At 35.1% G+C, this 14,504-nt stretch overlaps 3 protein-coding genes across 3 annotated transcripts in view; 1 reads left to right on the forward strand and 2 right to left on the reverse strand.

The window, feature by feature from the left end:
* Positions 1-14,504, forward strand: part of LOC136842825 (kinetochore protein Spc25-like) — a 517,729-nt gene that overhangs the window by 91,228 nt on the left and 411,997 nt on the right. The window lies entirely within an intron of this gene.
* Positions 5,371-6,281, reverse strand: LOC136842845 (cuticle protein 19-like). The gene is made up of 2 exons (XM_067110718.1): positions 6,163-6,281; positions 5,371-5,735 (listed from the first exon to the last, which is right to left on the reverse strand). Exon 2 carries the CDS (start codon positions 5,727-5,729, stop codon positions 5,433-5,435), a length of 297 nt encoding a protein of 98 aa, XP_066966819.1. The 5' UTR covers positions 5,730-5,735; positions 6,163-6,281; the 3' UTR covers positions 5,371-5,432.
* LOC136842830 (cuticle protein 7-like) lies at positions 11,736-13,954 on the reverse strand. The gene is made up of 3 exons (XM_067110701.1): positions 13,921-13,954; positions 13,186-13,461; positions 11,736-12,090 (listed from the first exon to the last, which is right to left on the reverse strand). The coding sequence occupies exons 1-3, from the start codon at positions 13,930-13,932 to the stop codon at positions 11,746-11,748; spliced, it is 633 nt and encodes a 210-aa protein (XP_066966802.1). The 5' UTR covers positions 13,933-13,954; the 3' UTR covers positions 11,736-11,745.

Raw genomic sequence — 14,504 nt, forward strand, 5'->3', positions numbered from 1 at the left:
CTCCGAGCCGCCAATGAAGAATTAGAGGAATTTATTTCTGGTGATAGAAATTCATTCCTTGTCATAATGTGGTTCGGATTCCACAATAAGCTGTAGGTCCCGTTGCTAGGTAACCAGTTGGTTCTTAGCCACGTAAAAATAAGTCTAATCCTTCGGGCCAGCCCTAGGAGAGCTGTTAACCAGCTCAGTGGTCTGGTTAAACTAAGATATACTTTTCTCTGAAGGTTATAGCCCGGATTGGGTCAATCCATGGGATTTCCTCCGAGTCATTAGCCATGGCTGTATCTAACTTCGTCACTCAGTCTGAAAATACAAGAAATGTAAAATGAAAAATAGCCTAATAGAAACTAAAAATAATGTACTTGGAAATAGGTTGTAGCAGAAAACTTCTAACTTTCCATTTGTTCTGTGGAGGGGGCTCTAATTTCGAAACACCTGGTATATATATATATATATATATATATATATAATATATATACTGTATATATATATATATATATATATATATATATATATATATATATATATATATATATATATATATATATATATATATATATATATATATATCAAAAATAGCCTAGAACACATTAAACCGCGGATATCCTTTTGTCTGTATGTATAGTCTGGCCTGTTTCATCCGTTTCGATTATGTCTCTGTTATCGTGTGTCTTCGCATTTTCCTTTTGAATTCCTACACTAGTTTTATACTGGCACTCATAAGCTACTGGCATGTTATATTGATTAACCCAGTGTGCTTCATTTACGTATCAATTTTCTTTAGTCTTGCAAACGACACAGCAAGTTCTTCTGCAAAGTCTTCGTAAAATAATTTTTGGAGATAAAGCTGGTTTTCAGCATCATAGACGGGAGATTTTCATAGGGCTCAGTGAAGTTCTGTGGATTCGAATATGTGTGAAAATAGATGATGCAAATTCCTTTGCTTGTGGGAGGGGACACGCCCAGTTCATGCGGCTGTGAATAGTGGTTTCGTAAAATTAACATCTTTTTTCCCGTTTTCATTTATTAGTTTCATTGTCTTTGTGTTATATTTAAACGCTGAATTACCATAATTTGTCATACTTTTTCGGCTATCATCAAGAATTGTGTAACTATACAATGAGTGGGAGCAAATTACAGTTATGAGGTGAAGATAAATGTACTTTTATGATCGTTGGCGGATTTGTCTCGATTGTTAATTGGCGTTTTTGCAATTTTTTTCATAATCTTTCTTAATTCAATTTCCTCCATTCTTATGTAAATACTAACTAGGAAAAATGCACGGATGCAAACCTTAAAGTTGTATTTTAGCAAATATTCATATTTGTTAAATATGAATATGTATACATTTGATCTATAACTATCTGTCTATCTATCTGTCTGTCTATCTATCTATCTATATACTTGTATATAATATATATAGCATATTTACGTATATAATTTTATATATTTGTGAATTTATTTATTTATAGGTGCATTCACCTAAAGCAGGTGCCGTGGCAATGTGGTAGGGAGAGTGGCTCACATCTGCTAGGTCCTTAGACAGTTCACCAGCCTCTGTTTTTAGGTAACAAGACTCCACATGACTAAAGTTGTCTTTGTTGCATGTAATACTTAATTTTTTTTCAGGCGAGACACTTGCTCTATTTTCAGATTATGAACACGAATCTAGTTAGAATGAAATGAAGGAATAAATGCACAACGATGTTGCCAGAAGTTTTTTTTTACTTATTATTGAAAGGCTTAAAACTTACATTATTTACAGTTGCAATAGTTACAATATGGTTACAGTATACATCAGCACAGTATAATTAGGCATTTCTTTACATAAGCATAATCCCTCTAAGCTGCAATTTACACATCCTGCTTCAGTTACTGGCTACTCAAAATCAGTAATTAATACAATACTCTTAATATTCTCTTTTGTGAACATTTTATTTATTCTTCGTAATTATTTTTTCATAGCCACGTATCATAACAAAATTTGCTCTTAACAAAGGCATCATCTGTTTCCTCTTTCGTATAACGTTTCTTTTTACCGACCCAAACAGCATATAAATACCCTACAAAAGTTAGAAAGGGCAGCAGGATACCCAACTGCAGTATTATGCAGTGTAATTTCAACGATACGAATTGGCGTGCTGCGAGGATATTCAGTTAAGTATTCTAGGACGCTTCAGATAACTGCCTTAACATTTACTTCTCTGAAATGCCACTGATTTTCTTTCTGAGAACTGAGACACTGGTGATCCAGGTCTACACGCTTGATTTTCTGATGTTTCATCACACCAGAAATTAAAGCTTTATTGTTGCAATAAGTTGGTAATTAATATTGCTTTGGGAAATGGAAATACAAATACGAAGAATGCTTTTCAATTAGAAATGCTTATGTTCGGGGCTTCAGTCATTTCACCTTTTTTAGTTTTGTGTAAGAGAAAACAATTGTGCCAGCTTTGTTTGTCAGTCCGCACTTTTTCTGTCCGCCCCCAGATCTTAAAAACTACTGAGGGTAGAGGGCTGCAAATTGTTATGTTGATCATCCACCCTCCAATCATCAACCATACCAAATTACAGCCCTCAATCCTCTGTAGTATTTATTTTATTTAAGGTTAAATTTAGCCATAATCGTGCTTCTGGCAACGGTATAGGTTAAAGTTTCATGGGCCGCGGCTCATACAACATTATACCCAGTCCACGGAAAGATAGATCTGTTTTCGGTGGCCTTGATTATGCTGTGTAGCGGCTGTACAGAAAACTCGATTGCGCCGAAGAAACTTCTGCGCATTTTTTACTTGTTTCTTGTGACCTTATTTCTTTTTTTCATCCATCTTCCTGTCTTTTCACTGTGGATTCTCGTTATGAAAGTATTGTGATACCTTATCACAATATTCAATTTTTTTCCCTGTTCAGCTTTAGCTGACGTTTGCGAATGAGTATAAACAAGCAAAAAGTGAGCCGAAGTTTCTTCGTCGCAATCGAGTTTTCTGTACAGTCGCTACAGCGTCTAATCAAGGCCACCGAAAATAGATCTATTTTTCGGTGGTCTCGGTATAATGCTGTATGAGCCGCGGCCCATGAAACTTTAACCACGGCTCGAAGGTGGCCTATGGTATATCGTTACTAGAAGCACGATTATGGCTAACTTTAACCTTAAAAAAATAAAAGCTACTTGAGGCTACAGGGCTGAAATTTAGTATGTTTGATGATTTGAGGGTGGATGCTCAACATACCGGTTTGCAGCCCTCTAGCCTCAGTAGTTTTTAATATCTGGGGGCGGACAGAATAAAATGCGGACGGACAAACAAAGCGCCACAATTGTTTTCTTTTACAGAAAACTAAGAATCATCTGGGACATATTATATTAACAGGATGCGAAACATTAACCACTGAATTTTCCAGTACATATTAAATGATAGTTCCAGTATTTATTTTCATGATCGCGTTCACTCAATGTATGATTTAGTATAGAAATATTAGTAAAATGATCCTTATATATATATATATATATATATATATATATATATATATATGAATATATATAGTATATATGTATATATATATATATATATATATATATATATATATATATATATATATATATATATATATATATATATATATATATATATATATATATATATATAACTTTATCACTTACACAATTGTTCTGTGCATTAATACAACTACTAACAGGACCTCATTGAACTGTTAGTCCTCGAAAACTTGTAACTTTTTTTTTACTTTGAATAAGTATCTCCGCTAGATACCATTCAGTTTCAATGAGGTCCTGTTAGTTAATATATATATATATATATATATATATATATATATATATATATATATATATATATATATATATATATATATATATATAGTATATATATATTGTGTATGAAATTTTTATCACAATGGTTAAACGTCCACTGGAGTCGCTGAATAGGTTTTCGTCACGGGTTCGTGTCCCGACGATTCCAATTCCAATTCATTTATCACATATAAATTCCCCTTCGGCGACAGTTCTCCAATGGAGATATACCGAGGTAGCGTGAATTTCGATATTAAGCGATATTGTGTATATATATACATATATAAATTAGAAGATTAAACACTATAAAAGTATTGGCATTTTCTGTCATTATTTATTAATTCCATGCACAGTAGCTGTTAGGTGAAGACGGCAGGTATTGTGAAACCATATAACCGTTGAGCAAGGTGAACTCAAAATAACTCCTACTTAAGGTTCGTGCACATACTTCCCGTGTTATTTAATTAATTAATTAATTTATGTACTTATTCATTTATACGATTCAGTTTCTCTTCTTATCCTTGTTGCCTTTACAAAAGATGTACGATTAATTTGGTTCAAGTTCTATTTATATTTTAGTTTCTTGGTTAAGTTAAGTATACCTTAGTTTAACCAGACCACTGAGCTGATTAACAGCTCTCCTAGGGCTGGCCCAAAGGATTAGATTTATTTTACGTGGCTAAGGACCAATTGGTTACCTAGGTAGCATGTTATAATTCAGATCGGTTTTTTTTTTTTTACATTTAAAAAATTACGCACCATTTTATAAGATGATAGTAAAGAAGCAAATAACCACTATCATTGTCTGGTCTTCTAGGATGTATACTATTGATGAATTACGCAAATGGAGGAGACACTTTCCATATCCCAAATAGTTCTGAGGCTTTTATAATTAGTATTTTTTATAATACTGAGTAGAAGGTTAGTCTCTTCGATTTGAAATTTATTAATGGTGTGGTCCAAAGAAAATCGTGCAGTCCTTTTCCGTGAAATCTTACGTGTGAAGTAAGTAACTTCGAGCACGTATGATACAGGTATGTTTACTTCATGAAAAGAAACATGAGTAAGATAGACTGAGGCAAAATAGTAATAAGCGTTTCGTACTATCCAAATCGACAAAGATAGTACTCTTCATGAAATCAAATGTCCTTGCATGAAATCATTCCATGAGTTTAGGTTCATGTTCATGCATGCCCTGTAGGCATTACTTAAGGTTCTGTGCAGCGCCCCTTCGGCCCCTAGCTGCAACCTCTTTCATTCATTTTACTGTACCCCCGTTCATATTCTCTTTCTTCCATCTGACTTTCCACCTTCTCTAACAATTGTTTCATATTGCAACTGCGAGGTTTTCCTCCCGCTACACCTTTCAAACCTTCTTACCGTCAGTTTCGCTTTCAGCGCTGAATGACCTCATAGGTCCCGGCGCTAGGCCTTTGGCCTAAATTCTATATTCTACTCTATTCTATGTTCATGCATGAGCACTTTGTTCTTCAGAACAGAGTGAGGTACGTGGTAATGCCAGTGAAATCACCATTACTTGAGGACCAAAAATAAAAAGTTAAAAGTCTTGTTATTTCTTTAATAATATTTCATAAATTAAGATCACTCGCAATATTCGTCAGGGCATCTAATACTCAGGGGCTCCATATGCAGGAGCTGGAGGTCCATAAGCTGGGGCAGGATGACCGTAGGATGGGGCAGGGGCATAGGCCTTGGGTTCAGGGTACTTGGCCTCGCCCTCGTACCTGACCTCAGCCTGGTACCCCTTGTAGTGGTCGGCGGTGTAGGTGACGATCTGAGTGCGACCGTCGGGGAGGAGGACGCGGTACTCCCCGGTCACGAGGTTCCCGTCGGAGTTGGAGTTGTGGCCGAAGTCTAGGCCCTTGTAGTGGTCCTTGACGGTGTAGTCGAAGTTGAAGGGCATACCCTTCTGCAAAGAAGGATCGATTGGTGTAATGTTTGTGATAGGGGTGAGAGATATTATTATTATTATTATTATTATTATTATTATTATTATTATTATTATTATTATTATTATTATTATTTAGAGGTTAAACTCCATTATTATTATTATTATTATTATTATTATTATTATTATTATTATTCAGAAGATTAACCTTATTCATATGGAACAAGCCCACCAAAGGGGCCAGTGACTTTTAAGCCTCCAAAGAATATAGTGTTTATTTACTAGTAGTAACTGAAAGTAATAAGAAACACAGAAAGAGGACGTGAGTTACTAGAAAATGAATAATTAACATATTAATTCTACTCCAAATGATGATCTTATCAATTGATATCAACATCCTGCAATTGAACACAGACGAGATTCACGAAGGATTAGAGGAGGAGCTAACCTCATACTTCTCAGGAGCATGGTAAGAGACGGGATGGGCCGGAGCGTGGTATCCGTAACCGTCGTGTGACGGTACATCCGGGCGAGCCGAAGCCGTGGCCAAGAAGCAAAACAACAGAACGACCTGTAAAAGTAAGAACCAGCCATGGATAAGAAGTAATTTATAGGGACTTGTTGGAGGGTCAGTTTCCTTTCCTTGTGATGACATCATCAACTTCAGTTCATGAACTTCTTATCAATTTCTGTTGGAGCTTCTGAACTTCAGAACAACAATGATGAAAGATATAAGAGAACGCATCAGTTCATGAATTTCGATTCAACTTCTGATGGAACTCCTGAACTTCAGAACAACAATAATGTAAGATATAAACGAAAACTTCAGTTCATGAAATCGAATCAGCTGTTTTTGGAACTTCCGAACTTCAGAACGACAATAATATAAGATATAAATGAACACTTCAGTTCATGAACTTGGATTCAGCTTCCTTTGGAACCCTGAACTTCAGAACAACAATAATGTAGGACATGAACGAACGCTTCAGCTCATGAACTTCGAATCAACTTCTGTTGGAACGCCTGAACTTCAGTGGTACAAGTGTAAATATATATTAGAAGTGTATCTACAAACGAGAGCTGTCTAGAACCTGCTCGATTCTCCTTCACATTCTATGAATTTCTTCACCATTTTAGCGACTCTTGTTATTATGAGATTTTTATGAATAAATATGTAAACGAACACTTCATTTCAATGATAAACTTCCAGTCAACTTCTGTTGGAACTCCTGAACTTCTGAACAAATGATAGTAGCTATGAACGAGCAAACTGCCTAAATTCTCACGGACTTGTTAACATACCTTAGTATTCATGGTGCCGATTGGAATGTGTCTCGAGTCTATGGAAGACGCTCATATATACCGATCATTCATGGCCAAGTGGAAAATTGGGGACCACACCCCGACGTCTAGGTCGGTCTCTAATGCAATTAGGACCATACTTTTGCACGCTAAACCTGTATAACGAAGCTTCCGAAACCGCAAAAGGGGGGAAGACTGTCAAGTTGTTCGGCAGAATATGGTAGCATTTCGTCGCCATGACCAAATTACCATGTCATTTGCACGAATTGCATTGAGGGGTGATATATATATATATATATATATATATATATATATATATATATATATATATATATATATATATATATATATATATATATATATATATTAAGTCAGCAGGAAACAGTTATACAGATAGACATACCAGGTGCTCTCTTGCATTGTGGCAGTTTCAGGGTTATTGTATAAATAATTTCATTAGACACATTGCCAGGGTATAAAAAGTATTGTATGAATAATTTCATTGGACGAATCGTCATATATATACAGTATATATGCAACTAATTATATATATATATATTTATATATATATATATATATATATATATATATATATATATATATATATATATATATATATATGCATATACTATATATATATATATATTAGCTCCTTCAGCTAGACCCCTGGTTGTGATTTTTTCCTTTAAGCCGGAATAGTTTAGGCACATTCTAATAGATCTAGCTGGCCCCAAGTCAAGAATTATATGTTGAAATGTGGTGATTCGCAGTCATGAGAATAAAGGACACTGGTTAGCAATATCATCCGAAGAAATTTGATAAAAACCATAGAGGGTATTTCCTTTTGGAGTCAGGTTCTGTGGAGAAATTGCGTATCGTTAAAAAAATGAATAACAGTTCAGTTTAAACCAGTCTTTTTGTAATTTTCATTGTGACTTAGTTATTCAAGGAAACCTGTCAACTTTTTAGCAATTATAGCTGCTCGTGTGCAGAAGAAACATAAATTTAACTGCTCGAAAATCGAAAAGGAAAGTTTTGTGGCCATGTTTGCATTTTCGGTAAAACCACACCCTTCACAGGCGCGTGTTTATAAATAAACAAACACTCATGCAGATCTGCTTCTGTCCGTAACAAGAAGTCTAAAAAAAATCAACAATTCTTAACCCAAACGGATTTTCCGAATAAATTCAATCTAACGAAGATATTAAAGAAAAAATAACTATGTTTCAAACTCCAGAGTAACGATAATGGGAGAATTTCCCATATAATACCAAGGAAACGTAATTATGTTTCTGTGTATTCCAGTTGATTTATTTGTTCCCCGGGCCATTATGGTATGGCTTTAGGGAGCAAGTAATATTGACATTTTACGGCGTCTTCGCTCTTTCACGTTTTGTAGGAACTTGCCAAAATGACTTTGATTACACCATACCTAATGTCGTCCCTCATATTACTCTTTTTCTCTCACAATAAAGTTACAATTTATGACCGAGCAGATTTTGGACGAGTTCCTTTTCTTTCTGCTTCACAAATCCTCAGTTTTTACTTCATGAGTTTTTTACTCATTACCATAAGCTTTGGTCTGCGTAGGAGGTTAGTGCTGTCAGTGCACCTCACGAGGTGCAGTGTAGGCATTACTTGAGGTTCTTTGAAGCGTCTCTTTAATTCTTTTGACTTTACTTCCGTACATATTCTCATTCTTCTGTCTTGCTTTCCACCCTCTCCTAACAGTTATTTCATAGTGCAACTGCGAAGTTTTCTTCCTATTACAGCTTTGAAACCTTTTTACTCTCAATTTTCCTTTCAGTGCTGATGACCTCATAGGTCCCAGTGCTTGACCTTTGGCTTAAATTTTATATTCCTCTCCATAAGGTTTTGTATGATAGTCTTTTTTCTTAGGAGCTCATTAAAGACCTTTGCTTCAAATGTCCTCTGAGCTGTGTTTGATATTGCGTCACGTAAGTTCTTTGCTTAGAAGTTTTAGTCCCTCATTATCATGCCGATCATAAACTTGAAAATAAATTAAAATTTCGGCTATGGTTAGGCAAGATCAGAATTAAATTGGATTAAGTTATAGATACGGATGCATTGTGAAAACGAATACATAACGGGTTAAAAACTATTTATTTGACATGAAAATGCACTTATAATGCACAGACACTGTTATGAATTCTCTCGGCTACAGGTGGTTCTACTGAAACAATGATAGCCAAGCAGATAAGCAAATAGGCATTCCCTTTTTAACATTCCCTAATGTTAAAAAATAAAAAAAAGTCTCACGAAGTTAAAGAAGATTGCAGTGATCAGAATGAGAGAATGAACTATTCAAAATGTTTTTTATTCACTGCGTGACTCGTGATAATTAAGAAAAAATATTTTTGACTGATAACTTATCGAAATAATAATAATAATAATAATTATTTTTATTATTATTATTATTATTATTATTATTATAATTAATGCTAAGAAATTCACAATCTCGTAAAAACAGTTTGTGCAATAAAAATTCACAATTATTTAGTAAACTGTATTGCTATGTAAAATACAAAAGCAGAGACCTTCGAACATAGTAATAAAGTTTACTATACATTATTATTATTATTATTATTATTATTATTATTATTATTATTATTATTATTCCATAATTTAGACAATATTTGGGTGATTGTTGCCATATATTATGAAGTCTTCTAATGTAAACAGCAAAAGTTAACCTGACGTCAGTTTATAATGATAGATAATTATATTAGAGACAATGACTAGTTTTCTGGCATTCTCTGTATTTGTCAAAGCAAAGCTTTGAAACTACCCAGTATTGCAGATGATGAAAGCCATGGCTTTTGATTAAAAACCTTTAAACATATGAGCACAAATGAAATTTTTACACTAATAGGTGAAAGGGGATGGATCATTAACGTACTTATTTTATTTATCAACAATAATCCATGTTCCATTATATATATATATATATATATATATATATATATATATATATATATATATATATATATATGTGTGTGTGCCAGTGCACCTCACGGGATGCACTGTTGGCATTAAATGTTCTTTGCAGCGTCCCTTCGGCCCCTAGCTGCAACCCCTTTCATTCTTTTACTGTACCTCCGTTCATATTGTCTTTCCTCCATCTTGGTATCCACCCTCTCCTAAGAGTTGTTTCATAGCGCAACTGCTTTGAGGTTTTCCTCCTGTTATACATCTTTCAAACCTACCTACTCTCAATTTCCTTTCCATCGCTGAATGACCTAATAGGTCCCAGTGCTTGATCTTAGGCCTAAATCTATATTCCATTCCATTACATTGTATGGATTGCATTACTGAATCAGTTTTTCAGAAGATAGGTGGATGTTGTATTCAGGACTTACATGGGATATGGAATTTTCAGATAAAAAGCTATAAACTAGGAACACCTTAAGTTCAGTGTATGGTTTTGACAGCAAGGAAACGTTTTATATTAATTAATTTATTTTTTCATTTATTTATTTAGTTTTTATCGGGAATTAACCTTCATTCTTGGAAAGCATCAGTGTCACTGTCTTTTTTTTTACTTTTTGCTATTGTCATATAACTAAATTGTTTAAATTGATCTTATTTTTAAAAAATGTTATTGTAAATAATAAAAGTTTTTGTACGTTTTATACAAGTTTCTCGTCAACTGAAGTAGCATATTCGGTATCTGTCGGTTAGCTGATATTTTTTGTCCTTTTTTAGCTATTTTACCTTGTCGAAAGCCTCAGGGTGGCTAAACTAAGAGAGAGCATTGAACTTTTCGGTCTGCGTTTGTCGACGTCTGAGATTACTGGCATTTTAGAAAGTTTTTGGAAAGATTAAGTCTGTACTTTTCCTGCACAACGATCTCGTGTTACCTGCTAATTTTATCCTTGATGAACCGATGAAATGTAGGTTCAGATTTGCTCTTCGTATCAGTGCTAACATGCATGTGCACATGACATGTGCACAATTGAAAGACAAGACAACAAGCCACACAAGTCGATTGAAAGACCTGGGTTCGATCTTGATGTGAGTCATATTTCTGTTCCATGGTTGTGCGTTGATTATTTCTAATTATATATATTATATATATATATATATATATATATATATATATATATATATATATATATATATATATATATATATATATATATATATATATATATGTAAACATATCCGACCATAAGCTTTTTCCCTTCTGTAGAGAGTATGACTGATAACATTCTTGCTTACCAAACGATAGATTCCAGCTCGATCCCTGGGCGAGAGCAGGCGGGTGTGGACGATAGAATTCGACGGTGCCTTTATTGACTTCGCTAATGAATTATGTACCTGGTAATTAGACGGCTGTGGTGACCACATCTAGGTTTAAAAATGGCTGATAGTTCTCTCATCAACAATGACAAAGGTTTAACCCATAGATGAGGCTGAACACTTTGCTCACGTTTAGTTAAATCTCTATAGGCCTCTGCTGACCTAAGGATTATTTGTGTACTTGGTAATTAGTCAACCGCAGTTGGTCGTACCCAGTATGTAATAGGTCTTTGATTTAGCAATCTCATTCCAGATTAATTGCAGAAGATCTGAAAGTTGACGCTTTTGTAAACCACACTCTTGAGGGAAAACGCGTAAGGAAGAACTGATAAAACAAGGTTTTCCAAAATCGACATTTACTTATGAAAATAAATAAAATAATTAGACATAATTTAATTCGAGAGGCCTAGTATTCTGGGGCTCCATATGCGGGGGCTGGTGTCCCATAAGCGGGCTCCGGATGACCGTAGGATGGAGCTGGTGTCCCATAAGCTGGGGCAGGATGACCGTAGGCTGGAGCAGGTGCGTAGGGCTTGGGTTCGGGGTAATGGGCTTCGCCCTCGTAAGTGACCTCAGCCTGGTATCCGTTGTAGTGGTCGGCGGTGTAAGTGACGATCTGAGTGCGACCGTCGGGGAGGAGGACGTAGTACTTGCCGGTCACGACCTTCCCGTCGGAGTTGGAGTTGTGGCCGAAGTCGAGGCCCTTGTAGTCGTCCTTGACGACGTATTCGAAATCGAAAGGCATTCCCTTCTGTCGGAGAAGTAGACCATGTAATTAAATCCTATATTACTTTTGCGAGATTTCCTGGTCACTTTTAGGTCTGGGTATACTTGCTTACATTAGAATATATTTTTGTGAACAGGTAAGCAAGTTTTTATAGATATCTTTAATATTTTTATGATACAACAAGCCCATGGAGCAGTTCCTACAGTAAACTGTAAAATTTAGCGAGATTTCTTGGTTATTTGTAGGTCTAAGAATACTTTCATTAGAATATATCTTTGTGAACAGGTAAGCAAATTTTTGTAGATATCTTTAATATTTTTTGATACAATAAACCCGTCCAGCAGTTATTACCTTAAATTTCTAAATTTAAGAAAGAGTTCCTGGTTATTTTTAGAATTAAGAATAATTTTATTAGAATATATCTTTGTGAACAGGTCGCCAAGTGTTTATAGATATCTGTTACATTTCCAATAATAATATTTCACAAGCCCGTCCAATAGTTCCTACCGCAAACTGTAAATTTTAGGGAGAGTTCTTGGTAATTTCTAGATAAAAGGCTATTTATGTTAGACCTATTCTTATGAATAATTATGAAAATTTTTAAAGATATCTATATCTAAGATACATCGAGCCCATCCAGTAATGCGTTTGGTTGGGCATTCCTAGTCAGTCGAAAATTATGTTGAGATAAGCCTAAAGATTTTGACATTTTCCAAGATTCGTTTTTTCTCTTTTAATAAGCGAGATTTCTTGTTTCTGTGTTTCCCTTTACCTCCTCTTACTTCTTCCTATTGAACACCATATTCTTTGGAAGCTTGAATTTCGAGTCAGTGGCCTCATTCGGTGGGCTTGTACCACATGAATTGGGTTCATCCTCTGAATGATGATGATAATAATAATAATAATAATAATAATAATAATAATAATAATAATAATAATAATAATAATAATAATAATAAATAATTCACAAACATAAAATAAAACTGAAAAGTCAGGGTTCATCTTCTGAATAATAATAATAATAATAATAATAATAATAATAATAATAATAATAATAATAATAATAATAATAATAATAATTTTACAGACATAAAAAACTGAAAAGTCAGTTCTTCTCACCTCATGCTTCTCTTCGTAGGATGGAGCATGGTAGGATGGGGCAGGAGCGTGGTAACTAGGGGCAGGGACATGGTAACTTGGAGCAGGAGCATGATAGGAGGGTTCAGGAGCATGGTAGGAAGGTTCAGGAGCATCGTAGACAGGTTCGGGCGCATCGTAGACCGGCGTCGGCGGGGCGTAGGACAGAGGGTGCTCAGGGGCAGGATACCCGTACCCTGGAGGAGGCGGGGCATCGGGACGGGCAAGAGCCACGGTCACGAAACACAGAAAAATTACCTATAAGAATAAAAATAGATCCTGTAAGTATGGCGGGTATTTGTAGGTTATTTCTTCTATTCCACAAATCACACTATAGAGAACATAGAAATGGTGAGGAGTGAGAAGAATAGGTCCTTTAAGTCACGACCCTTTAAATATTCTCTTCTGTTCCACAAATGACACTAGAGAATACAGAAATAGTGAGAAATGAGAAGTGAAAGATGAAAAGAATAGATCCTCTAAGTATCACAAGCCTTTGAATGTTATCTCTTCTGTTCCACAAACCACACCAGAGAACATAGAAATAGTGAGAAATGAGAAGTGAAAAGTGAGAAGAATAGATCCTTCAAATATCACGACCCTTTCAATATTATCTCAATTATTCTAATTTATAAATCACACTGCAGATAGCACAGAAAAGGTGAGAAGTGAGGAGTGAGAAGTGTCGACCACCCTCCCGGACTCTCCTTTCCTAACCTTAGCGCTCATGTTGCTGTTGAAGCTTTTCGGGAATGCTGACGAACCGGTGGATCTCGTGTGTATATATATGCGGGCCACTCATGGTCAGTTTCAGCAGCCACACCCCACTGACCCAAGGTGCTCGGCGGTCATTTGTGTCATTTCTCGCCTAATTGTTACCCCTGCAATTACGCGCGTGGAAGGAAATAGGAAGTAACGCACGCTCTACAATGACAAGGGGACGATTATCATTCCTTTGTCAGACCGGAAATATTTCTAATTGTCAGCTGCGGTTGAAATTCTCCGATTTTGGGAAAGTTTTGTTCCTCGTGACAACAACGACAATGAATGATATACTATTTCAGCCTTTCAGAGATCTTGAATCCTGAATTTCACTGATTCTTGACTGTGATATCCTGTGATTTTGAAGTTTGGTTTTTCAGGTGACAGTGAAAATGAACAATATGTTATATGTATATGTATATGTATATATATATATATATATATATATATATATATATATATATATATATATATATATATACATGAAGAAATATTTATTTGATTGGCATTTATAATGAGGTTTGAACATTCTCAAACCA

The sequence above is a fragment of the Macrobrachium rosenbergii genome, chromosome 10 (assembly GCF_040412425.1).
Source record: "Macrobrachium rosenbergii isolate ZJJX-2024 chromosome 10, ASM4041242v1, whole genome shotgun sequence".
NCBI classification, from domain to species: domain Eukaryota; kingdom Metazoa; phylum Arthropoda; class Malacostraca; order Decapoda; family Palaemonidae; genus Macrobrachium; species Macrobrachium rosenbergii.